Source organism: Carcharhinus amblyrhynchos, chromosome 16 (genome assembly GCF_965287045.1).
Source record: "Carcharhinus amblyrhynchos chromosome 16, sCarAmb.v2.hapA, whole genome shotgun sequence".
In the NCBI taxonomy this organism is placed as follows: domain Eukaryota; kingdom Metazoa; phylum Chordata; class Chondrichthyes; order Carcharhiniformes; family Carcharhinidae; genus Carcharhinus; species Carcharhinus amblyrhynchos.
This window is the reverse complement of record NC_137339.1, coordinates 3,277,411-3,305,199: the sequence shown is the minus strand read 5'-3', so window position 1 is coordinate 3,305,199 and position 27,789 is coordinate 3,277,411. Positions and strand designations below refer to the sequence as shown.

The following is a 27,789-nucleotide window of genomic DNA, read 5'->3' as shown; positions in this document are numbered from 1 at the left end:
CACCAACACCCTGTACAATTGCAGCAAAACATCTCTCCCTGCACTCAAATATCCTATTGAAGTTAGAAATTCTAAATTAGAAGAGAGCTATGTTAGATTACAGATGTGATAAAATGTTCATTCTTGTACAAAAGCAAGTTACTGGAATCAAACAAAAAAAGTGCTGGAAAATCTCAACAGGTCTGACAGCATCTGTGGAGAAAGAATAGAGCCAACGATTTGAGTCAGATTATCCTTCGTCAACATTTTTATCTGGATATTCCCCAGAGACACTTGGCCTAGTTCATTTCACAGCATCAGAATGAAAGGGTTATATGGATTTGAAACATTAACTGTTTCTGTCCACGGGTACTGCCAGGCCGACTGAACTTTCCTAGTATTCCCTGTTTCAAAAAAAAAATTTCAGATCCAGCACTAGTTAGAACATTTCAGAATTCCTACACCTCCTTACCCATCAGTTAAAATGCATACAATTTCAATCACTACCCACAGCGTAAGGTGTGTGTATGCAAGTGTGCACCTGCCTGACCCTCAGGTAAATCATCCAGGCATTGACTCCGGTTTAATTGTGTCAGGAGGATGGTGAAAGGATAACAGTGTCAATCCAGTTTTCAATATACTTTAATAAGGCATGAAGCAAGCAACGCCACACCAAACAGGACAAACTAGAGGACAGTCACCACACAGCCAATCAGTATTGTGAGCAGAACCTTCATGTCCAGCCCACATCCATTTTATTCCCCACCTAAACTTCAAACCATCAGACCAAGTAGCTTCTCTTCCTGAAGCAGTTTCCTTGTAGTTATTCAAGACCCTCCTGCAAGAAATGGAAACTCATTAATTAACCACACCTGTACTTGTGTTAGCAAACCATCTCCCGCAAGTACGGGAGTTAACCCAGAAACCCCACCTCAACACCTCCCCGCCACCCCAAATCACCATCTTGTGCTTTTGGCTTTGTTCTCTGGATATGGAACATGCTGATCCAGCTGCATCTATTGACTCTGAAGATCTTTGGGCCAATCATGTAACATGGGACTGGAGTCACATAGAACTAGATCAGGCAAGGACAGCAGGTTTCCTTCCCTGAAGGACATTAGTGAACCTGTTGGGTTTTTAAACAACAATCTGACAACTTTTATAGTTATATTCTGATTTGGTCTCCACATTACAAAATTAAAAGAGGGCAAGAGAAGCAAGTAGGAAAGGCACAGAGATTACTGGGATGATACCAGAACTGAAAAGGTTATTCCGGTCAGGAAAGACTGAATAGGCTGGGAATAATTTACCCAGAAAAAATGAAGACTAAGGGCTGATGTAAAAAGGCAGAATAAATCAGATTACAAAGTGTTTCAACGTGGCCAATGTAGAAAAGATAATTTCCCCCTTGTGAGCAAGTCCAAAACTAGGGGTCGGAAATATAGCCATAAGCTATTTCAGGAGAAACATCTTGAACCCAGAGAGTGTGGTTGAGCATATGGAAAATTGTGGAGGGGGGGCTGGGGGGTGCAGGGGTGGGAGAGAGACCAGCTAAATACACCAGCACTCCCCTAGTACTACATCAGAAACACAGCACCTCTGACAGTGTAGCACTCCCTCAGTACTGCACTGGAGCATCAGCCTATTTGGGTGCTCTCAAGACCTGGGAGTGGGACTTGAACACCCAACCATCTGAGGACCCTGCTAGCCACCAAGGCACAGCAGATTGTGAGGAGTGAAACCTCAAGGAGGACGAAGACTGAGGGTCTGGTGCCATTTAGGGACAATGGAAGGATGAGGCAGGAGGAGGAGGAAGAGGAAGAGGAAGAGGAAGGCAGGTTCAAGATGGAACGTGAACACAGGTGTAGATCAGCTGGATGGCAAGTTTCTGCACTGCTAATTCAATGTTATCTAGTGCTGGAAGCACAGCCAGAAATCTCATGTGCCTTCCCACTGCAACAACCTGCAGACATCACCTGGTCAGGCAGCTGTGTTCCCCTTTTTCTGCACTGTATCTTTAGCTTGGTGAGCTTGAAACACAGCAACAGCTTCCTCGACCTGGAAGAACCCAAAACATAACAGATTTGCAAAGCGAGAAGCCTGGCATGGTGCGTGGCAGACAGAAGCAATGCATAGTCCCAAGGCCCTTTTTATTCCAGGTCTCGTACTGGTTTAGCTGCATGGGCATCTAACATCTGATTATCCCTTCCCTCACACTGATGGACGGATGGTATAGGAAGTTCCTGCTCTCCACCATTCGTCAATGACCTCTCCTGAATTGTGTAGAAACATACAAGGCCCAGGTGGAATACAAGAACTAACAACCCAGACATCTCAGTGTTCTTTAGCCACTGAAAGTTGTCCAGTCAATGGAGAGAAGTGAGGCAGTCAATTTCTACACAGCAAGATCCCACAAACAACAGTCTTGGTCGAGGAATAATTAGTTAGCACACTAGACAAAAGTCATCTGTTCTACTTTGAACCAATGCCACAAGATCTTCTACATCCACCCAAGGGACAGCTAGAGCTTCAGTTTAACATCTCATCTGAAGCACAATCTCTGACAGTGCAGCTGTCCCTCAGTACTGCGCTGGGAGCATCAGCCTATTTGCGTGCTCTCAAGATCCTGGAGTGGGACTTGAACACAACCATCTGACTCAAGGAGACTGCTAGCTGCTGAGGCACAGCTGACAGCAGATTGTGAGGAATGACATCTCAGGAAGGATAAAGACTGAGGTTCCCGTGCCGTTCTATAAAAATTCATGACATCCGCAGGAATGAGGTCATCCAAAACTCTGCTGACTGACCCAACTGGTACCAAATCTCATTCACCCATCACCCCCTAGTTCTCACTGTCCTGTCGTGGGATCTCAAACAATGTCATCATTATCATTTTCATCCTGGTTTTCAAATCCCTCCCCTTCAGTCTCACAAAAACACAATCTCAGCTCCTCCAATTCCACCCACTGAGCATCCTGCCATTTTAATTATTCCCAAATTGGCAGCAGTACCTTGGACCCAAGCTTGGGAATACCTTCCCCAAACCCCTCTGCCTCTCTTTACCCTCCTTTGACCAAGTTATTGATCATCTGCCCAATGTCATTTTGTCCAGTTTCTGGAATGTAGTATTATTGGCAAAATAAATAAATACCAACTGTTTTATAGTCCTTGAAATGGTTAATGACTCTGCAAGAATTGATCAGCCGGACAAATTAAGATGTTTGTAGGATAGTCAATATTGGCCAGGACTTGGCTCCGAAATAAAAGGGGTTGAAATGGTTTACATCCATTACAGGATTTCTCCAATAGTGCAGCTTTCCCCCAGTCTGTGGAGCTGAGCCTGAACTCACAACCTGAGCATTTCCATCAGGTCCGGCATCCACAGTTGGTGGTGTACACTGGCAGGGAAGCAGCAATCCCATCCAGGAACCTGCCGATGATCTGAGCCGGAGCTCAGAACAAACAGGAACATTTTTAATAAATGGAGACTTCTGAAGTTGCCGAGCTGTTACTGTGGAATGTGGGAAGTCCAGAGAAAGCAGAGGAACCCAACTGAAACGGGAAAAGGAATATTCCTCTATTAAAGCAGTTATTATTTTCTGCCCTCGTACAACCGTGACAACTTAAATTAGTTGGCATTGTGGCACAGTGGTTAGCACTGCTGCATCTCAGCGCCAGGGATCCATGTTCAATTCCAGCCTTGGGTCACTGTCTGTGGAGTTTGCACATTCTCTGTTTCCGAGTGGGTTTCCTCCAGGTTCCTCCCACAGTGCAAAGATGTGCGGGTTAGGTTGATTGGCCATGCTAAAAGTGTGTCAGAGGGAAATCGCTGGATAAATGCGTGAGGTGACAAGAACAGAGGCTGGGTGGGATTGTGGTCAGTGCAGACTCGATGGGCTGAATGGCCTCCTTCTGCACTGTAGGGATTATATGATTCAAGTCATTTCTAAAAAGGAATGTTACAAAAAAAAGTTTGTTGAAAAACCCAGAGCCATCTGTCATTAAATTGTGGAATTGGTGAACATTGAACAAAAGCAGCATCTGTGCCAATGCAGAGACAAGAACCGAGTGATTGGATCGACTCCAGAATGTCTATAATGCCACCCAGTGCCCCCGCCAGTAACATTCACCCAGCCTCTCCACACCCACCACACCAGTGAAAACCCTACCTTGGAGCGAAGCGATTCCTGAGATTCCAACATGTGCAGGAGCTCCGAGTTATCAATCTCCAGCAACATTCCGGTGATTTTTCCCGCCAGCATCGGCTGCATGCCTTGAATCAACGGATACAGGCGCTCACCTGGACAGGAGAGAAATCATCTGTGAATCTTCCTCAGGTACCGACCAGTGAGGTTCTCCCCAATCAGAGTATTCTGTTCTGGTCTTAATGACCACAGTCACTGTTTTAAATATCACTTTCATCAAAAAGGCTAATATTTAGAAATTTATTCAGGATTTTAAAGTAATCAGAGACCATTCTAAACCAATGAAGTCAACTGAAAGTTACACCGAGGGGAAAATCCAATATTTGGAAGACTGGAGTTCAGACTTTGGGAAGAATATCTAATGGGACCTCACTCTATACAGATTCCATCATTCACAGGGTTATATTCCTGCAAAAACTTCACAAACAATTAATATGTTTTCAGTGGGAGCCAATGTGATAAGTTCCAGCAATGAGAAGGTTTGTGGGCAGCTACTGTGTACAGTGAACGATGTTACTGTATCTGTACATTGGAGAGGCAGCCTCTGAGTAAGACAAGACATGAACTGTACAGGGACTGAACAAAGGGGCAATCTTCATCTAAATTTAAAAAAAGGAATGGCCTCAAAACTGAGACAAATAAACCTCAAACATTTGAAAATTGCCCAGAGCTGCTATTGAATCTCTGAAGCGAGATTTGGATATTTCCGTGAGAGTTTTCCCCTTCCTGCACCCTGCATCCCCCAACTCCCATCATAAACGTGCTTAAAAGAGAATTAAACGTTTGTGACTGGGACTAATGGAAGAAATCGGCACCATCTTCCTGTTGAAAGGTGTCGAGGTCTCTATTCTGTCATGGCTGCTGTCACGTAGAACATTACAGCACAGTACAGGCCCTTCAGCCCTCAATGTTGTGCCGAGCTATGTCCAAAACCAAGATCAAACCATCCCACTCCCTATTATTCTGGAGTGCTCCATGTGCCTATCCAATAACCGCTTGAAAGTTCCTAAAGTGTCCGACTCCACTATCACAGCAGGCAGTCTATTCCACACCACAACCACTCACTGTGTAAAGAATCTCCCTCGGGCATCCCTCCTATATCTCCCACCATGAACCTTATAGTTATGCCCCCAGTAACAGCTACATCCACCCGAGGAAATAGTCTCTGCACGTCCAATCTATCAATCCCCCTCATCATCTTATAAACCTCTATTAAGTCGCCTCTCATCCTCCTCCGCTCTAAAGAGAAAAGCCCCAGCTCCCTCAACCTTTCCTCATAAGACCTACCCTCCAAAGTAGGCAGCATCCTGGTAAATCTCCTCTGCACTCTCTCCAATGCTTCCACATCTTTCTTATAGTGAGGTGACCAGAACTGAACACAATATTCCAAATGTGGTCTCACCAATGTCCGATATAGTTGCAGCATAACCCCCCAGCTCTTAAACTCAAACCCTCTGTTAATAAACACTAACATTCTATAAGCCTTCTTCACAGCTCTATCCACTTGAGTGGCAACCTTCAGAGATCTGTGGATATGAACCCCAAAATCTCTCTTTTCCTCCACATTCCTTAGAACTCTGTCGTTGACTCTCTAATCTGCATTCGAGTTTGTCCTACCAAAATGAATCACCTCACACTTATCAGGGTTAAATTCCATCTGCCACTTTTCAGCCCAGCTCTGCATCCTATCAATGTCTCTTTGCAGCCTGCAAGAGCCCTCCACCTCATCCACTACTCCACCAATCTTGGTGTCGTCAGCAAATTTACTAACCCACCCTTCAGCCCCCTCTTCCAAGTCAATGATAAAAATCACAAATAGCAGAGGACCCAGCACTGATCCCTGTGGTTCACCACTGGTAACTGGCCTCCAGTCTGAAAATTTTCCTTCCACCACCACCCTCTGTCTTCTGTGAGACAGCCAGTTACTTATCCTGTCTTCTTCATGAGCCTATCACGGGGAACCTTATCAAACGCCTTCCTAAAATGGGAACCTTATAACCTTAGAAATTTTGCTAAATACTGACTGGTGAACATGAGTCAGTATTTAGCAAAATAACTAAAAGCCAGAGATAGGTGCTCTCATCATGCGCTGTGGGAAATTCCTCAGATCACGTGTTTGGGCACCTGGGTATCTTTGGGTCAGGTTACTCAACATGGGCCGAATGGCCTCCTTTCTGTGCTGTAACTTTTCTATGGGTCTGTGGGAGGGGCTGATGGAAAGAGAGGGGAAGGCAGTTTGAACATGCTGGCAGGGAGCTCTGTGGGGTAATATTGGGCCGTTTGTTTCCAGAAAAACCTCATCTCAACAAATCATGGTCACCAGGGGAGCCGGAACTGGATTTTAAACATTGCTCACTCTCCTCTGATAGGCACCCCTATAACTTGCATTGATATAGTGCCAGGGTAAAACATCCCAAGCTACTTCACAGACACCTAAATCAGACAAATTGATACCAAGGCGATATTAGGAGGGGATGTCTGAAAGTTTGGATTTGGAGGTGGATTGAGATGTTTAAGGGGAGGAGATTGGAAGGAATTCCAGGGGTTGGGACCCAGCTAGCTGAAGGCAGAGCTCTGATGAAGGAAACAAGGAATGGGTTGGAGGAATTCTGGAAAGTTAAAGCACAACCATTGGTTCAGTGTCAGGATTAGCAGCGTTACCAAGTCTCAAACACGTACCCAGCATCTGCTTCTGTTCCTGTGGCAGTGCTGCAGCCAACATGGAGGGTGTGAGTGGCATCTGACCATGAACATTAACAGCTGGCTCAGACATCTGGAAATATCACCATAAAAGATACATATCAGCAAATGCCCTCAAAACACACACAAACTTCCCAAACCTGCCGCAGGGAAGAAACTCAACATCTCACAGCAAAGTCACGCACAGCTGCTCCGGGCTGGCATGCCCCTCAGATCAAGAACAAGATTTGTAACCATTTATCTGTCTTTGTTTCATATCCTGAACACCCTCAACCATGGATAAATCTCAGTCCTGAAAGCTCCAATTGTCCCCCAACACCCATAGCTCTCAGGTTGGGTGGATGGGTGGTGGGGGAGTAAATAGAAGGAAAGAGAATGTTCCACATTTCTACTGTGACAACACTGTGCTTTTAAAGAAATGTATTTGGGTCATGTTTCTTGTGCAGGATTGTTTCAGCAGTTAGTTTTATTATCAATGCTGTTTTGTCTGGATCTGGTAGCCCGTTGTTACTGCAGCAGCATAATTGATCACAATTGCTAAAATGTTTGTTTTAATCTGGATTAATGCAGAGTTGTTATTTGAGTGTTTTCCCCTGGGATTTTTGGGTGGGACTTCATTAGGTTTTGACAGGGAAGGTCAGGTCACTGGGTGGGACTAAGCTCACAAAGAAACACCGTTCAGTTGCTGTTTTGGAGCTGGATAGAGGAGTGGCTCTTTCTCTGTCTGAAGATTGGAGACTGGGACCTGCCAGAAAAATTAGTCTCTTTCTCTGAAGTTCTGCTGTTTGAGGATATATTCTTCTCTGGAAACTGCTGTATGGGAGTCAGATGATAGAGGTCTTTCTGTATTTGTCCAGAGGGAATAAAGTCTGGAAATCTAATATCCACACAAGCATCTGTTTTTTGTGTTAATCAGTTCTTTCCTTAAAAATAAAATTTGTTTTACTGAAAGCTTCTGAGTGGGTTAATTGAAACATACCTGTCTTTGGTGCTAATTAGTTCTGAAGAAAGGGATTATATCTATGGGGATATTGCTTAAATTCAAACCATAGAGATAGAATTATACTTTGTTGTGTTTCAGTATTTCAACTGGTAAAATTTATGCTAGTTCGTTGTTATACCTTATGCTCACCGTAATGCCAAAATCAAAAGAAGTTAGTGTCTAGGCTAACTTCATAATATATCTTAGGGTTTCTGATCTGGTCCCTATTGCTGTGAGAATTCCTTCCTGATATTACACCTCAATAGGCTGGTTCAAATTCCAATGTTCTCCTTTCATCTGGCAGAGAACATGGTTTCTGGAGCGACCCCCTTACTGAACCCCATCAACATTTTAAGCAGATCAGCCCCTCTACCCTCAACTTGAGCAGGGGGCAGATGGTGCAAGACTCGTTGTGTAAAAGGGAGATGTCTAACATCAGCAAACCTGCCCTATGGAGGCTGGAGAGAGAAGGCTGGGTGAGTTACTATTGTAACAGTCGTGCCTCAAGGAGGTTAAAAGAATGAATCTGCTTCATTGCAACAGTTAGTGCACAAAACATCAAAGATGCAAAAACAAAAACACTCCTATTAATTACCACAAAATAAAAATGGGGTGAATGGAGAAACGTTTGAACAAACCCCAATGAAATCTTCTCCAACTTAATGGCCCGTGATTTTTGACACAGGTTACCATAGTTCTGAAACATTTTGCACAAAGGTAAACCAGTGTCTTGCTGGTCAGTACCTGCTGTGTGTTGGGAGGGTGCTGAGTGTTGCAGACTCCAGATGTGTACTTATACTGTGGGAGAACCCGCACCATGGGTCCCGAGAGGACAGTACGTGGGCCGGCGGTCTGAGTTCCTATAGTAGCTAGAAGATGAGCAAAGGGTTAAAATGCACACGGACTTTGTTAACTTCATTCAATCATAAAAAACTCCTTTGAACGACATTGGGTTCCGGCATTAAATCAAATCTCATTAACCAGGAACCAAAGTTGAAGAACAAATAATCCAGAGAACTCGTTAACAATCCAGAAAAGGCAGACTTTGACTGCATAGTATTCAGTTCTCTAAAACCAGAGACACAAACACCAGTGGTTCACTAATGTCCCTTTAGGGAGGGGAACTTGCTCTTCTTACCAGCCCCATCATATAGGTGACTCCAGTCCCATAACAGAGTTGAGTCTTAGTTACACGCTAAAGCATCACCCTCATCTCAAGTAATAATGCCAACCTTGCTACATCCAGGAGATAATATATTCACAACGCCAGGCTAATTGCTTCAGATTCCAGTAACAGGGGTATTTGTGGGGTGAATAATATTGTTAATCTTCTGGGTGACAAAATCATTTTAAAGATGGAACTTGTGTGACATTGAAGATGGTCATCAAAAGGCCAAATAATTATTTGATTGCTTCTGCGTCAGCTGTTTGTAAAAAAAATTAAAACCAATCACTTCAAAATACAAAAAGGGTTGGGGTTCAGCGTGGGAAACCCCAAAGCTAAAGACAGCCAATGGCAGAGCAATGGAAACTCCAGAAGCTGGAATGAGGCCGCACGTAAGGACACAGCCAAAGTATCAGATTTCTTCTCAACCCACCCGTCTCCCTCCCCGGAGATTCCCTAATGACTGGCGAACTCTGGCGATTACTCACCGACTCTCTGTGTGTTGGAGGGGGGTTGGGGGACTTGTGTAGATGCTTGTCTCACTGTGCTGATGTTTGTGGCCATTCTTCTGGGAGCTGTCCCTCTCATTGAGGGGATGATGTTCTGGTAGGGGGCTGAAAACAGCAAAAGAAAATAGGAAACGTGCACGTGTACAGACACACACACACACACCCAGTTTAGGAACACAAACCAGCCCAATGACTTTTCCCCATCCAAAATACAAATCAACACTGCCACGCATCCAGCAGAGTCACAGACAAATCTCACCCTCTCCCCGCCATCGATCTGCCATTCCTATAACCCCTAAATAGAACATAGAACATAGAACATTACAGCGCGGAACAGGCCCTTCGGCCCACAATGTTGCGCCGACCAGTCTTATTTTAAAAAAAAACATTGACCCACTAACCTAAACCAATCCCTTTTCGTCCATAAACCTATCCACCAATCTCTTAAACGCCCCCAAACTAGGCGCATTTACAACTGCAGCAGGCAGGGCATTCCAGTCCCTCACCACCCTCTGGGTAAAGAACCTGCCCCTGACATCCGTCCTATAACTACCCCCCCTTAATTTAAAGCCATGTCCCCTCGTGCTAGATTTCTCCATCCGAGGAAACAGGCTATCACCATCCACCCTATCTAAACCTCTAATCATCTTATATGTTTCTATAAGATCCCCTCTTAGCCGCCTTCTGGACAAATGCAGAAGGAAGATCCCAGATTCCAGCCGGTTTCCAGCCCTCAATTTCACCGCCTCCCACCGCAAGACTCAGCACAAGGTGGGGAAACTGCAGGCACCATTCTTGATGTTCGCTATGACCCAACTGAATGAGTTCAGCATCTCTCCCAGCTCAATCCCTGCGACATCTCCATCTTCCAGTTTCTCCAAGCTAAAAGAACATTCTCCAAACAATGGGTTTGCTCATGTTTGTTGGAAGTGGATTAGTGACACCTTGTACCTCATTCCCCTCACCCCCACTGGAGGTAGAAATCATAGAACCCCTGCAGTACAGGAGGCCTTTCAGCCCATTGAGTCTGCACTGACAACAATCCTACCCCAAACCCTATCCCCACAACCCAGCTAATCCCCCTAACCTACACATCCCAGGATACAATGGACGATTTAGCATGGCCAATTAACTTAACCAAGGGAGGAAACCCACACAGACACAGGGAGAATGTGCAAACTCTGCACAGACAGTGACCCAAGCCAGGAATCGAACCAGGTCCCTGGCGCTGTGAGGCAGCAGTGCTAATCACTGAGCCAAAGTAGGTAGTTAAGTGTGTTTGATGGGGTGAGGAGTTGAGTAACAACGTGCCCACACAACAGTTGGGCTGTGGTTACTAGGTAGCACTGGATGTTAATAGTGAGATAGCTTGTAGAGAAGGATCAAAAAATAATTTTAAAAAGCAATTCAATCAAAACCACAAAACAGAAATCTTCATTTCACCCAGGAGGTTAGTTACACTGAGATCAGGACAAACTATTCAGCTGTTTTGTGGTGAAGGCTGCCCTCTAATGCTCAGTTGGAGGTTGGACTAGAATGAGCTCCTGAGAACGTGAGCACACCAAATGGTTTCTGGACAATCTTAGTCTTTTATTTTCTCCCAACAATTGACCAGATGAAATCGGTCTTCTGAATAAATACTTGGAGATTAAACCTTCACTTACTGGGAGGCCTCATGGGTTGCCCTGTCCAGCGCTGGGATGGTCGGATCGGGGTCACTGGAGAGGTGGCATAATATGCAGTTCGATTTTGAACCTGCAGAGACCAAAACACTTAGCAATCCTTAACCCACCAAAATTAACCCAGCGCTTCGATCGGAGCAGGGAAAACACAAGCTTTTACTTTAATTGCTGAGATAAAACAGGATTGCCTCCACCTTCCCTAAACCAGAGGCTGGGAAAAACCTGGAATTCCGAGCAAAATCAGATACACCATCCAGGATGGGAATAACATTAACAGCTGATGTGGATATAACACCAGGAGGCAGGAGGAGGAGGAAGGAAAAGTTAGAGGGATAATTTCAGTGGAACTGCATTTGGAATATTGAGGGATTGAGGAGTTCTGCAGGGAGTGGGGGGGGGGGTGGTGGTGGGGTGGAGGGGTGGAGGAGGTGTTGGTGAGGATGGGTGGATTTAAACAATGGCCAAGAGTTCAAATTTCAGACACTGGCAGAATAAAGAATGAATCTGATCCCGGGGAGTGGGATTCAGATCTGCTTGGTATCCAGCTGCAGAGTTTGGGATGAGTTAGAGGGTGTAGGACAGGAGAACAATTGATTTCAGTCTGGAGGTGACAGACGGCATGGGTGAGAGTTATTAGCAGACAGTAGCAGAGTGTGGGGGAAATGGGAGATATTCTGAAGATGGTCGTGAGTAGACTTTGGAATGGGAAACAGATTGCAGATTGGATAGATGGTGAGCAGGGTCCAGTGGAGGAAGCTTTACTAGTCTAGGCAAGAGGGGAGACATTGGATTGTACACAGTCTCAGAGACTGAAGGGGAGGTTGAGGAAGATAAGGACAAAGTGCACATTTAAATTGCCATCCCTAAATTTGATGTGGAGATGCCGGTGTTGGACTGGGATGGTCACAGTAAGAAATCTCAACACCAGGTTAAAGTCCAATAGGTTTATTTGGAATCACGAGCTTTCAGAGTGAGTGAGTTACCTGAGGAAGGAGCAGTGCTCCAAAAGCTCATGATTCCAAATAAACCTGTTGGACTTTAACCTGGTGTTCAGAGACTTCTTACTCTCCCTAACTTTAATCAAGGTTTTTCCAGGAACGGGAATATTTAGTTCCAAGAGCAAATCCATGGATCCATTTAGCAAAATATAACCAATAAGGTTCCATTTCTGTTCCTGCAAGCACCCCCCCCTTCATCTCCACATCACCAGATTGGCAGGAATCAGATTACAAACAGATCAGGGAAATATCACTTGTCAGAAACATTGTACAATTCTGGGGCCCGTCACTCAAACACTGCTCCTTACTTTATTAATACACATTCTTGAGGGGTGGGGGTCTTGTTGGCAAGGCCAGTATTTATTGCCCATTGAGTGGTTTTCTTGACCCGCTGCATTCTGTATGGTGTAGGTACACCCACTGTGCTGTTAGGGAGGGAATTCCAGGATTTTGACCCAGTGACAGCAAAGGAATGGTGATACATTTTCAAGTCAGGATGGTGAGTGACTTAGAGGGGAACTTCCAGTTGGTGGCGTTCCCAGGTATCTGCTGTTCTTGTCCTTCTGGATGGTGGTAGTCATGGGTTTGGAAGGTGCTGCCTAAGGAGCCTTGGTGAGTTCCTGCAGCGCACCTTGTAGTTGGTACACACCCGTCACTGTGTTAGTGGAGGAGAGAGTGAATGTTGTCGCTCTGGATGGAATGTCAGAGTGCTTTGTCCTGGGTGGTGTTGAGATTTGAGTGTTGTTGGAGCTGCACTCTTCCAGACAAGTGGGGAGTATTCAGTAACACTCCTGACTTGTGCCTTGTAGATTGTGGACAAAGATGTGAGATAACCTATTGCACAAAAGGTTATTTAATAAAGCCCATGGTGTTTGGGTAGTATATCAGCGTGGATAGAGGATTGGCTAACCGGTAGAGGACAGAGTTGGGATAAGAAGATGGCAGCCAAGGCTGTAATGAGGTCAGGGGCTGAGTGACCCTGTCGAAACCCAATCTGGGCGTCACTGAGCAGGTGCTGCTTGATGGTGCTGTCAATGACCCCTTCCATCACTTTACTGATGATCGAGAGTAAACTGATCGGGCAGTAATTGGCCGGGTTGGATTTGTCCTGCTTCGTGTGTACAGGACACACCTGGGAAGTTTTCCACATTGTTGAGTAGATGCCAGTATTGTAACCGTACTGGAGGAGCTTGGCCAGGGGAGCAGCAAGTTCTGGAACACGAGTCTTCAGTGTTATTGCCGGAATGTTATCATTGCGTTTGCAGCATCAACCATTTCCCGATACCAAGTGGAGTGCAGTGAATCAAGTTGGCTGGCAACCAAATGGTGATTTATGTCACAAATCATTAAAACATGCTCAACAGCAGGTTGGGGACAGGTGGGGAAGAGAGTTCACCTTAAGGTTAATTGTCAGGAGGTGGGCAGTGCTGGCAATTCCGATGCTCAGACTGGAGCAGGCAAATCTCCTCACTGGCTCCAAAACCCAAATTCAAACTAAACCCAATTCACGGCCCCCACAAGAGAAGCAACAAGATCCAAACTGTGACAAGGAAAGGTATCAGACCTGATCTCAGGTTCCAGCTGATGGCTGACCTTAGCCCTAAGGCCCCGAGGAGACAAACAACCTTCTTTATCCAATGGCAGCCGGCTTGATACAACCGAGCGACCAATTGGAGGGCCAGGAAAGTCAAACATATTGTTGTGGGACTGGAGTCACGTAGATCCCAGACCGAGTAACACAGGCTTCCCAAAAATAATTCAGTGCAAGGAGGAGTTGGATTTTTATACCAATCCAACAATAAGGTCACTTTTACTGATCATCTTTCATCTCCAACTATTTGATACATTCTAACTGCAATGGTGGGATTTACCATCTCCGGATTATTAACGTAACCACTGCGACAACAAAGGGTATTGCAATATTTCAGAATGTCGGCATTAGGCAGCAGCACATCTCTGCCCCACTTACCTGTGGCACAGTTGGCATGAAGTACCCAGAGTGTGCCAGGTGCTGGAAGGAGCCCAGCAGGGGATTGGGTAAAGCGCGCATGGTTGCCAGGCGCTGCATGTACTGATTGGTCAGGTGGGCTTTCCGTTCCTCCTTGCGTTGGGCTAAAGCCACGTACAGAGGTTTGGTGCTGACGATGCGTCCGTTCATCTCGGTGACCGCTTTGGTAGCTTCCTCTGGCGAGGAGAAACAGACAAAACCAAAACCTTTGCTGTGACCCCCCTCGGTCATAACCTTCAACAGAACAGAGCGGCAAGTTAAAGAGAACACAGGAACAGAATGGCTCCCGCTCCCACACAAAGCTGGAACACTAAGTGTGGCAAAAAAAATCAAAGTTTATTTATTAGTCACAAGTAAGGCTTACATTAACGCTGCAATGAAGTTACTGTGAAATTCCCCTAGCCGCCACACTCCAGCACCTGTACGGGTCAATGCACCCTAACCAGCATGTCTTTCAGACTGTGGGAGGAAACCCACACAGACACAGAGAGAACGCGCAAACTCTGCACAGACAGTGACCCAAGCCAGGAATTGAACCTGGGTCCCTGGTGCCGAGAGGCAGCAGCGCTAACCACTACTACCGTGCCACTCCAGATAAATCAGACACGGTACTAGCTGAAATTCTTCAGAATTGGCTGATTTGTACTGTTCCATGGTGGTTGCATTGCACCCCCAGTCTCCACATTCATTAATTAGCATATTAATTACCCATTTACAGATGAAAAAGTGCAAATATCCTTTAACAGCAATAGCATTATAACCAGAATCCTAGAGGTTTACGGTGTGGGAACAAGCTCTTTGGCCCAAATTGTCCATGCTGTCCTTTTTATTATTTAAAAAGGACACTAAGCTAGTCCCAATAGCCCACATCCCTCTATCCCCATCTCACCCATGTAACTGTAAATGCTTTTTATGTGGAATTGCTGGTGTTAGACTGGGCTGGGCACAGTAAGAAATCTCAACACCAGGTTAAAGTCTAACAGGTTCATTTGGTAGTATGAGCTTTCGGAGCACTGCCCCTTCATCAGGTGAGTCAGGTTATAAACGCTTTTAAAAAAGACAAAATTATACCTGCCTATACTACTACCTCTGACAGATCATCCCAGAAACTCACCACCCTCAATGAAAAAATTGTCTCTGTATCTCTCCCCTCTCATCTTAAACCTACTCCCTGTAGTTTTAAACTCCCCTACCTTTGGGAAAAGATATCGGCTATCTAGCTGATCTGTGTCCCTCATTAAACTTTTAAACAATATTATAAAATTATCTCTTAGTGTCACAAATAGGCGTATATTAACACTGCAATGAAGTTACTGTGAAAATCCTCTTGTCACTACACTCCAGCACCCGTTCAGGTACACTGAAGGAGAAATTAGCACGGCCAATGCACCTAAGCAGCACATCCAGGTTCAATTCCCGGTTTGGGTCACCGTCTGTGGGTTTTGGAGCCAGCGAGGAGGTTGGGATCTGGGTTTGCCCACTCCACTCCGAGCACAGGGACTTTAACAATGGGATTGCAGAGATTGTCAGCACTGCCCAGATCCTGAAAATTATCTTTAAGGAAGTGAGCTCTGTCCCTGTGTCTGTATGGGTTATTCTCTGGGTGCTCCAGTTCCCAGATGTACTGGTTAGGTGGATTGACCATGCTAAACGTGCAGGGTCACAGGTGTGGGAGTTGGGGTGGGGGGAGGGATACTCGTTCAGAGTTGGTGCAGGCCTGATGGGCTGAATGGCCTCTTTCTGTAGAGATTCTATGGTTCTAGCTGCTCCGTGTTCCAAATGTGAGATGGAAGCGGGTGCGTTGTGGGATGTTAGTTTAGTATCAGAGTGATTAGATCACCAGACCCTGGGCAAAACCCGAAATAAAATCACTTTTTTTAAAAGAATACTTCATAGTCAAGATTTCTCTTTAAAAAGACAATTTAATTCCTCAATCCTCCCATTGGGTTCAATCCAAAAACCATCTTCAGCTCCTCTCCAAGCTAATCCCAATCACTAATGGTGAGGGTTCCATCTCCCTTTGAGCCTGTGGGAAAGGGACGATTCCTACCTTGGCGCTGGTGATGGTTCCATACGGAGAGAATTCCTTCCTCAAACATTCATCATCAATTCCATCGTCCAGATTCTTCACATACAGATTCACTCCCTGGAAGCCAAGAACAGACAGGACAGTTGGAGACAAAAAAGTGGGAGGCAGGAAAGTGGGATCAGACTGACTGCATTCTCACCCTCATTTCCAATAGCTTCAGACTGTGTACAAGTTAACGACAAGGAGAGAGAGAGACCCTCAAGAGTATTGAGTGAGAAATAAAATCAATTGACAAGTTATAATATTGTTGAATTTAATTAGCAAACAGCTACATTTCATCAACACTGCAGAGGATCTAGAGATAGAGAGAGAAGAATAGAGAGAAAGCGCAAGCTAGAAAAACTCAGCACATCAGGGAACACCGAAACAAGAGTTTTGGGTCATTGACCTTTTGTCAGAACTGAAGAATGCGATATTGTGTCAGAAACAAGCCATTGCTGCCAAGTTAGTGTTGCCCTCTCCACTGGCCATGCCAGACCTCCCGAGGATTACCAGTATCTGCAGTATTTTGTGCTGTAAATGTGTTGGATGTACAGACACTGGGAAAAAGCACAAAACGGATCGCACAGAATCGCTGCCGAGGACAGGATAACAGGCCAATAAAATCACTGCTTCTACTGGGCGTAACAGGAGGGCCAGGGAAACAGGACAGAGATTGGCAAGAGGTGGAGAGCAGTGAGAGGAAGACCGAGGTTTTAAACATCACAGGTTAGGATCTGGAACATTCTGCCTGGAAGGGCTGCAGAAGCAGGTTCAAGAGGGAATCGAGGGCTAGTGAGCAGAGATTCCAAATAATTGATAAAAGGAGTAAAAGTGACGGGATGAAGAGTTTTTTTTAAAAACCCAGAGGGGTTGGAATCTGGAATGAGCTTCCTGAGAGGAAGCAGGTTCGATCGCAGTGAAATGAAATTGGATTGCTATCTAAAAAGAGAATGTGCAAGATTACAGGGATAAGATAGGGAATGGGACTGGATAGAACACTCTTTCAGAGAGCCAGTGCAGACTTGATGGGCTGAATGGCCTCCTTTTGTACTGTAACGATTCTGTGATTCACTAGTAATGTTAAAAAGGGAGTTGGACAGATACTTGATAAGGAAATATGTTACAGGGTTTAGAGGGAAGAGTGAGCGAGCAATGGACCAATGGGAAAGTTCTTCAAAAAGAAGCTGGCAGTCATGATGATTTTTTAGATTGATTTTTTTTAAAATCTTCATTTATTATTGTCACATGTATCAGTATACAGTGAAAAGTATTGGTTCTTGCACACAATACAGAAAGCATACTGCTCATAGAGAAGGAAAGGAGAGGGTGCAGAATGTGGTGTTACAGTCACAGCGAGGGTGTAGAGAAAGATCAACTTAGTGAGGTAGGTCCATTCAAAAGTCTGACGGCAGCAGGGAAGAAGCTGTTCTTGAAGCAAATGGTCCCCATTCTGTGGCTCTGTATGGTCCTATTCTACAGGAGAAAGTGTAGTCAGCAGTCACCGTTACCCTGCTGGCAAATCCATTTAGCCACAGAGCCCAGGCGGATGATTTGCTGACCTGATAACGACTGATTCGCTCTTGCTTCATTAACTCAAACTTGCGTTTCAGCTCTCCCTGTCGTTCCATCTTCTTCTGAGCACGACCAACATAAACAACCCGGCTGTTAATCTCTTTCCCGTTCATTTCAGACACTGCCTAAAATACAAGACACAGACAGACTCTGGAGGTTAACTAGACCGGGACAGGGTGATTTACCACCAGACACCAACGTCTCTACACAGACAAGCTCAGCGATGGGGGAAAACGGGCCAACGTCTAACTTGTTTCACACAACCAGCCAATGGACAAGCCCCATTCCAGCTGTGAGACCGGGAGGCCGGTTAGGCACCAGAGACCGGGAGGCCGGTTAGGCACCAGAGACCGGGAGGCCGGTTAGGCACCAGAGACCGGGAGGCCGGTTAGGCACCAGAGACCGGGAGGCCGGTTAGGCACCAGAGACCGGGAGGCAAAAGAATCCAAGGCAAGGGAGGAAATCTTTAAAAATCTGAGTCAGCAAATGGTGAGCTGGAATGCAGATTCAATGGTGACTTTCAAAAGGAAATCTGATCATTTTGAAAGGGGGGAATATTCAGGGTTGTGGGATTGGAGTGTTCGATCAAAGAGCCAGTAGCAGCAAGATGGGCTGAGTGTCCTCCTGTGCTGTAAAATTACTCACCAATTGCAGCAGACAATCTGAAGAGTTATAAATGGAGCTAAAACATTGAATGTTTCTCTCCGCACAGATGCTGCCGGACCCGCCAAGTTTCTCTGACACTTTCTTCTTACTGATTTCCATTTAAAACAATTTACGAGTCTTTGTGCTTCATATAGAAGCAGTCACTGTCTACCCTCAGTTAACTCTAGTTTTGTACTGGGCCCTGGTCAGTGGTGACGTTATGAAGCACTCGGATGTTCCTGGGAAACATCCAATTAAACTCTCACCTTGCGAGCGTCTTCGTGCTTTTCAAAGTTGACGAAGCCAAATCCCCTGGAGCGACCTCGTTCATCCGTCATTACCCGAACACTCAGCGTTGTTCCTTATAAAGGAAAAAGGGGAAAAAGGATCTTGAAGGCTGACTGATGTTCTTGGCCGTCCAATACAAGAAGATCTAAACATGCAGAGACTGATTTAACCCTCACTCCTCACCCCCCTTCCCTTCGATACACCATTGGTGACAATGTCTTTCAGTGCCCAAGGGCCCAGTCTCCGGAATTCTGTCCGTAAACCTCTTCCCTTCATCAAAACGCTTTGATGGGAGGGGTGGGGGGGGGGGGGGTGGGGGGCAGGCCTGGTTGTAAAATTCCTGCTCCCCCACAGTTTGGCTGAGGGGGCAGCCTGGAATAGAAGATCACAATGTAAGAATTAAGAGTCAGACAACTGGGCCAGAGTGAAACACTCGTTTCTTGTTGAAGAGGGTGTGGATTTTGAAATTCTCTACCTCAAGAAAGCTGTGGATGCTGAGATACAGAGAATGTTCAATGCAGAGATTTGGGATATTGAGGGAATTATGGAAAGTGGTTAGTGTGAGAAGGTGGAGATGGAAGATCCACCATGACAGTACTGAATGGCACAGCAGGCTTGAGGGGCCATTCTCTGCTCCTATTTATGTTTTTGTAGAGGTGGAATGGGATTTTATAGGCCAGAGTGAGCATTAGGATGAAGCATTGGGACACAATATGCTCCACAGAATGTGTTAAAATGGAGGTGGGGGAAGGGAGTAAGGCGAGGGCAATCACACTCTTCCCAGTTCTGTGTCACCATTTTGAAACCAAGTCAACTGGCAAAGGGAACAAAGCTCAACATTCAGTGCTGAGCACAAACTCCTCTATCTGCTTCCCCCCCTCCCCTCTTTCTCCTCCTCCCATCACCCAGAGGTAACAGTTCCTCTCTATCAATCCATCTTAACCCAGCAATACTTCTAATCATCTCAAAACCCTCACTTCAATCACCCTTTAAACCTTCAAGACATTACAAGCTACAATTTCTCCTCAATTTAACACTTTACCCTGACACCATTCTGGTTAGTCTACCCCCCCCACCTCCTCCACGGCTAATTTATCCTTCCTAAAGTCCAGTGTTCAGGACTGAGCACAAGTATCTCAGCCTGGCTCCACCCAGAGCCCCGTCCAACTCCAGCACCACTTCTGTTACTGATTAGCTAGCTGAGACAGCAGGGAGGTTGGGGTGGATTTGAGTGTGGGAGCGTGATGGGAACTTAATAAAACTCAGAATAAAGGACAACTCTGCCACACTCTGCAAAATGTGGATCCAGACTCACTAGCCCACATCATCCGAGTCAAATAACATCTTGAATTTTAAATTCTCATCCTCAATTTCAAATGTCTCCAATACCCGAATACTCCCCATCACAGTCTCCACACCTGCAACCTCCCAACACCGCAATACTCCCCATCACAATCTCCACATCCATAACCTCCCAACGTATCAGCGTTTCTCCAATTCCAGTCTCTAGCGCATCCCTGATTTTGAGCGCTCCAACATGGGTGGCCATGCTCCCAGTTGCCTGGGCCCCAAGCTCTGAAATTCCTTCCCTAAACCTCTCCACTTCACCTTCCCCCTTGAAGACTCTTAAGTCCTACATCTTTGACCAAATATCTCAAGTGGCTCAGTTGCTCCTGTAATTCCCAAGGCGTTATACAAACAAGCAACTGGACTCTGATTGAAACCATCCATCTCCCAGTTCCCTGCCTCAAGAAGGGCAAAGGGCAAAGGTCACCCAGTTAACTGCTGGGGTTAACACCACAAACAGTTGCCAAACATCACGAGCAATTTTTGTGGTTTGCAAAATGAACACAAAACTAACCAAACGCATTGAAGATTTCCCGTAGCCTGGTGTTGTTCATGTCTTCTCCAAAGTTCTTGATGTAGATGTTGGTGTATTCTAGAACCTTACTCCCAAACTCAGCCTCGCGCTCTTTGTGGGACTTGAAATGTCCGACAAATCTTTTTACAAACACAAACTTCCAAAATTAGTCATTTGCAAACAGTGGAAAGGAAAACAGATCAAAAATAAATCTTTCACTCAAGCGGTTAGCAAATATCTGTCTGATTGAAGTAACAACCCAGAGGGGTTACATTTCAATTTTAGTTCCTGCTGCACCTTAGAGATTCTCACATTATTGGACCCGACACCTGTCTCTATCCATTAGCTGCATCAAAGAAAGTCTTCCAAACAAGTTACAGGAAGACACATGAAGAGAGAGCTCATGTCTGCTCTCTGAACACAAGTGAATCTGACAAAGAACAGCGACTGGAACATCCATCAGAAGCTGACGCAAGCTCGGAAAAGGCTTTACCACGATGGAGATGCAGCAGGCAATCCGAGCGGTCCCAGTCTCTGTAGCTGGGAAGAGGTGGTTTATTGGAGACCTGTTCTGGACACCGAGCTCAGAAACAGCCGAGCTGCAGTTAAATTGACTTAAGGTTCCTTGTGGGGAGCACACAACTTCATCTAGTGTTTCTCTTTTATTCATTGATGGGACATAGGCATCGCTGGCTGGCCAGCATTTACTGATGTGCCGGCGTTGGACTGCCCAGTCCTAACTGCCTTCACACGGAGTGTCTCGCTCAGCCATTTCAGAGGGTAATTGAGAGACAACCATATTACTGTGGCTCTGGAGTCAAATGTAAGCCAGTAAGGGTGGCTGATCTCCTTCCGTAAAGGACATTAGTGAACTGGATGGGTTTTTCCCGACAATTGACAATGGTTTCATGGTCATCAGTAGAGTCTTAATTCTGGATTTTTTTATTGAATTCAAATTTCACCTTCTGCTATGGTGGGATTCAAACCCGGGTCTCCAGAACATTTGCTGAGTTTGTGGATTAATAGTCTAGTGATAATACCATCAGGCCATTGTGTCCCACTAACTCAAGGGATGGGGGAAGACACAAAGACCCAGAACCCATTGCCTTGGTCAACATTCAGCCAAACAGCACTGAGTGTATCTGGACATAATGTCCCAGTTTGTGGGATCTTGCTGTGTGAAGATGCGCTGCCACGTTTTAATTAGCACCCGATCCGATTTTCCCTCAAGTCTAACTGTCCATTGGCAGCATTACCAGCAGGGGGCACACATGGCACTGTGTGGGAGGGGCATTACTGCCCAATAACCAGACTGAAATATCTCTGACGCTGAGGGTTATTTTACACAGAGTGGCCTCATTCAGAAATTAAACATCAAACAACAGAATGGTTGGCAATGGGAAACGATGTGAAAACACATCACAGTTCAGTGTGGAGTGGAGAACAGCTCAGACAAGGCAATCTTTTGGGGTGGAATTAATTGGAATGGGTGTCTGTACCCCAAACACACAAACACACACACACACACACACACACACACACACACACACGTCTCTCGCTCTGACCTGTTGTTGCTATGGGGAAAAATACAAAAAAAACCAACAGGACCGTAACAATGCAAATTCAGGAATATTTACATGTGATTATAATCAATGTGTTGGCTCATTCTCAACATCTCTGCAAGCTTAACACTGCCGAGGATAGTAAGAATGGCGTTACCATCACCACTGCACTGCCTGGGTCACACGGATGTGGAGATACCGGGGCAGGCACAAGGAGCCTCATAACACCAGGTTAAAGTCCAACCGTTTATTTGGTAGCACCTTCATCACTCACCTCGAGGCTCTGAAAGCTTGTACTTCCAAACAGACCTGTTGGACTTTAACCTGGTGTTATGAGATTACTGGCTGGGTCTCACACAACAAGTTGTGGCATTCTACATTTAAAAATTAGTGGATTCTCCCCCGCCCTCCTTTGGGGTGGATTCCCACCTCCCCAGCCCCCTTCTCAGGGCAGAGACCGTTCCCTCCCCACCCCCAACCCCGTGGCCGGATCCCCATCCCATTCCCAGGGAGTGCTCACACTTTGCGATCATTGAGTAACATCCCATTCATCGTTTCAATCGCTCGGTTGGCTGCCTCTCGTGTTTCAAAGTGGACAAAACCGTATCCTTTTGACCCGCTCTCATCACTGACAACCTGCAGACAGGAACATCATGGATTTTATAAATGAGAAAGCACGGTGTAGCTTTTGGTGACTCACCCCCGCCCCCCCCGGCTCCACATTTGTCCAGTACTGTCTGTGCCAACAACCTGCCCTCTGCCAACACCCAGACTCCAATGTGGCAGAATGTGGCAAACTTTTCAATCCCACCTACATCCCCAAAACCTGCAATACCACCCCCCAAAACACCAATCCCCCATTCTCTCCACAACCCCCCCCCCCCACCCCAACGAGAGTTTGGGCTCTTCTCTGGTGAGCGCTTTGCCCGGATTGGCTCAAATCAATTCCAGCGGAAGGTTTCCAATCACCAGTTCCAAGACTCGAGATTTACTGACCGTCAAAAGGTGAAAGGGTTAATCCCTCGGCCCCCATTTCCCCACCAGGTTAGTGACCGCACCCGGCTTCCCAGCTGAACCAGGTCGTACGTCCCAATCACTCTTCTCCTAATTGTCAGCTGATGAGGAAGTGACCAAGCAGCTAATTGCATGTCTGACCACAATGAAGTCATTCATTCACGAAAGCCTGTGATCGCAATACTCCGATTCAGAGGCTTTGTACTAGTATCGAAACAAGATTGAGCACAGAAAAAATTTACTAGGATGTTACCAGGACTTGATGGATTGAGTTATAAAAGGAGAGGCTGGAGAGATTGGGGCTTTTTCCTCTGGAGCGTAGGAGGCTGAGGGGTGATCTTATAGAGGTCTATAAAATAATGAGGGGCACAGATCAGCTAGATAGGTCATTACCTTTCCCAAAAGGAGGGGAGTCTAAAAATTAGACAGCATAGGTTTAAGATGAGGGGGAGAGATACGAAATGGCCCAGAGAGATAATTTTTCACCCAGGGTGGTGAGTGTCTGGAACAAGTTGCCAGAGGTAGTATTAGAGGTGAGTACAATTTTGTCTTTTAAAAATCATTTGCTCTGCCCAAGACCACAAAGAACTACAAAAGATTGTGAATGTAGCCCAATCCATCACACAAACCAGCCTCCCATCCATTGACTCTGTCTACACTTCCCACTGCCTCAGCAAAGCAACCAGCATAATTAAGGACCTCACACACCCCGGACATTCTCTCTTCCACCTTCTTCCTTTGGGAAAAAAATACAGAAGTCTGAGGTCACGTACCGACCGACTCAAGAACAGCTTCTTCCCTGCTGCTGTCAGACTTTTGAATGGACCTTCCTTGCATTAAGTTGATCTTTCTCTACACCCTAGCTATGACTGTAACACTACATTCTGCACTGTCTCCTTTTCTTCTCTATGAAGAGTATGCTTTGTCTGTATAGCACGCAAGAAACAATATTTTTCACTGTATGTTAACACGCAACAATAAATCAAAATTTAGACAGTTACATGGGTAAGAAGGGTACAGAGGGATATGGGCCAAATGTGGGCAATTGGTACTAGCTTAGTGTTAGATAAAGGGCAGCACGGACAAGCTGGGCTGAAGGGTCCGTTTCCATGCTGTAAACCTCTACAACTCTACTTAATGTTCGAGTGATCAGTGGGAAATGGCGAGCTGGTGTGTATGTGCGTGTGTTGATCATTGTAGTTGCTTTACCCTCCTTGTCACTGAACACTGTCACAAACAAATTACATTTACTTGTGTTAAACCGTTTTCTGCAAAATTTTGGATCACGTGTCACCATAGCTACATTTCTGGACAGTTTCTATTGACAAATGTGACCCTACGAGCTGTGACTCAGGAGGAGGGAGTGACCCCTCCCGAGTTAGCAGACTGCGGGCTTCAGTCCCTACTCCAGAGCCCTGAGCACACAATCCTGACAATGCCCCAGATTAACTGGGCATCGTAACGTTGACATCTGTGGGATCTTACTGTGCACAAACTGGTTACTGCATTTTCAAATTACAACTACACTCCAAATGTCCTTCACTGACTTGTAAAATACTGGGACATCCTAAGGGCACAAAAGGTGCTACAGAAATGCAAATCTCTATCATGGTGAAGAATCAATGTCCGAGGCTGGGAGGAACAGGGTAAACACCACCTGGGATTCCCGGAATACCGGCATTCTTACCTTACAGGACAGGATGTTTCCAAAAGCTGAGAATGTGTCGTACAAAGCTTTGTTATCAATAGATTCATCCAGGTTTTTGATGAAGATATTTCCCACTCCGGACTTGCGGAGAGACGGATCGCGCTGGGACCACATAATACGGACAGGACGTCCCTTAATCACCTCAAAATTCATCGTGTCCAAGGCACGCTCAGCTGCAGGAACAGGAGAGAATAGACCCTCACTACCGCCAAAACACCCTCTTCAGCCCCCCCGTGACTCAGCACCTTCACCAACCCCCCCCGCGACTCAGCACCCTTCCCTTATCTCCCCCGCCCCCTCATGTCCCCCCTCCACCTGGCGACTCAGCACCCCCATTCCCCTGCCCCCCCCACCCCATCCTTTCAGAGCGCTGCCCTCTCATCAGGTGAGTGGGAATTCTACTCACAAACATAAAGACACAAACTCAATTTACAAAATAATGGTTGGAATGCGAGTCTTTACAGGTAATCAAGTCTTAAAAGATACAGACAGAGTGAGTGGAGATAGCATTAAACACAGGTCAAAGAGATGTGTATTGTCTCCAGACAGAACAATTAGTGAGATTTTGCAAGTCCAGGCAAGTCATGGGAGTTACAGATAGTGTGACATGAACCCAAGGTCCTCACGTGTGCGGAACTTGGCTATCAGTCTCTGCTCAGCGACTCTGCGCTGTCGTGTGTCGTGAAGGCCGCCTTGGAGAACACTTACCCGAAGATCAGAGGCCGAATGCCCGTGATCGATGAGGTCACTCCCACTCAACTGATGGAGGAAGCACTCCGAATGCTAGTGGCTTTTGCAACCAAATCAACCTGTTGGACTTTAACCTGGTGTTTTGAGACTTCTTACTGTGTTTATCCCAGTCCAACGCCGGCATCTCCACATAGCATCTAAATCCACCAGCCAGAGGACACACCATTCCTGCTTCCAGTCCGTCCAACACTATCAGAATTTTACACGGTTTGAATGAAGTTCCCATTCTAAACCCACCAGTGAATGTAGGCCTGGTCAACCCAATCTCCCCTCATTGAACAATCCTGCCATCCCAGGAATCAAATCAGGTGAATCTTCACCACACTCCTTTTATGGCAAATATATCCTTAGATAAGTAGATCAAAACTACACACAGTACTCCAGGTGTGGTCTCACCAGGGCCTGTAGACATGCAGCAAGACATCCTTGGGCCTGAACACACATCCTCTTGCAGTGAATGCCAACATATCACTTATCTTCCTACCTGCTGGCTGTGCCTACAAGCTCACTTGCTTTCAGTGACTGGTGTACAAGGGCACCCAGATCCCTTTGTACATCAACATCTGCCAATCTATCATCATTTAAATAATACTTTGCTATTCTGTTTCAGTCCAATTTGGATAAATTCACACTCATCTACATTATATTGCATCTGTCATTTATTTGCCTACTCACTCAACTTGTCTAAATCACCCTGAAGCCTCTTGACATCTGCCTCACCATTTACAAATTTCATATTGTCAACAAACATGTAAACATTACGTTTAATTTATGCAGAAAGCCACTATCACTGCGTGCCATTTTATTCCTACCCTGTTTCAGATATGCTAAACGGTTCTCAATCCATGTAAACTGGCTGTTTATTAAAGCAAGTGAAAAAGAATCCTAAATCTCCCCCCACTGTACTCCCTACAGCCCCATATCTACTCAAAATGATGCTATAATCTTTAATTCAGATACTCCCCCAGACCAAAATATTCCACATGCCAAAAATCCTCTTCATAGGATGTTTTCTCTAACTTCACCACAGATTCATAACAATGTCCTTTGATTAATGAACTCTCTTCATTGAGCTTGTTAACCAGGACAAGATCTCTTCCCTTGTTTTCTCTCAATACTCTTTGTCCGTCATGTCAAAGCCTCTCTTTAAATCACCTCTTCACCACCATTCCTCGTCTCCAAAGGAGCTATTCAAAATCATCAGGGACCCAGGCAGAGCTGAAGAGAAACCGTTCCCATTGGCGGAAAGATTGAAAGTTAGAGCGCACTGCTTTAAGGTGATTGACAAATAAATAATGGTGACAGGAGGAAAACCCTTTCTTTAAACCCACACTGAGTGGTTAGGGTTGGAGTGCATTGTCTCATAGTCTTTCTTTGGTTATTAGTATACCTCAGATCCAATACCATTCCCACAGGAGGTTATATGTTGCAAGCTAAATGTGGAAGCATTGTTGCTAAATTCTCTCCAACAGAACTCCGGAAGTATCGTTCGCTCCTCTATAGGATAATAAAACAGTCCCAAGTGTTATATAAACGGCAAACCCGGAATCCCCCACTCACCATCAGCGGGCTGCTGGAAGTTGATGTAAGCGTAGCCCAGGGAGCGACGTGTAACCACATCCCGACACACTCGGATTGACATGATGGGACCAGCTGGGGAGAACTTCTCATAGAGCATTGCCTCAGTGACATCATGGTGCAGATCCCCAATGTACAGCGATGCAATCGGATAACCGGGGCCAGATGCATTCATTTTTGGTGCTTGCTCAAATCTACAAGATATTTTAAGAGTCATCTTTTGGAAGCTAAGCATTTGTAATCACTTAAAGTTGGAATCATCTTAAATTCCTTTTAACGTATTGCAGGCAGAGAGATTGGGCTGTTGGATATTATGCAACAAAGCAGCACAATCTTAAACTCCGATTTAGGTTCATATCCTACCTTGGAATGTTTTTCAGTGGAGGGACGGAGGGCGGAGTGGTGTGTGGTTAAAGAGGAGCCTCTCTCTCTCTCTCTCTCTAACTGCACATCAGCAAATTAATCTTAATGGAAGCTTCTGATTGCCAGCTGGTAATGGAGAACAAATCAAT

General features: G+C 45.7%; 1 protein-coding gene across 1 annotated transcript; it reads right to left on the bottom strand.

Annotated features, from left to right (window-relative positions):
• Positions 1-625: 625 nt before the first annotated feature.
• Positions 626-27,452, bottom strand: LOC145353597 (embryonic polyadenylate-binding protein-like). Its single transcript, XM_080204350.1, has 15 exons — positions 27,260-27,452; positions 24,929-25,122; positions 22,748-22,863; positions 20,666-20,805; positions 18,783-18,877; positions 17,859-17,996; positions 16,279-16,374; positions 14,190-14,462; positions 11,205-11,295; positions 9,520-9,645; positions 8,611-8,735; positions 6,864-6,957; positions 4,149-4,279; positions 1,956-2,037; positions 626-817 (listed from the first exon to the last, which is right to left on the bottom strand). The coding sequence occupies exons 1-14, from the start codon at positions 27,450-27,452 to the stop codon at positions 1,960-1,962; spliced, it is 1,890 nt and encodes a 629-aa protein (XP_080060476.1). The 3' UTR covers positions 626-817; positions 1,956-1,959.
• Positions 27,453-27,789: the final 337 nt, after the last annotated feature.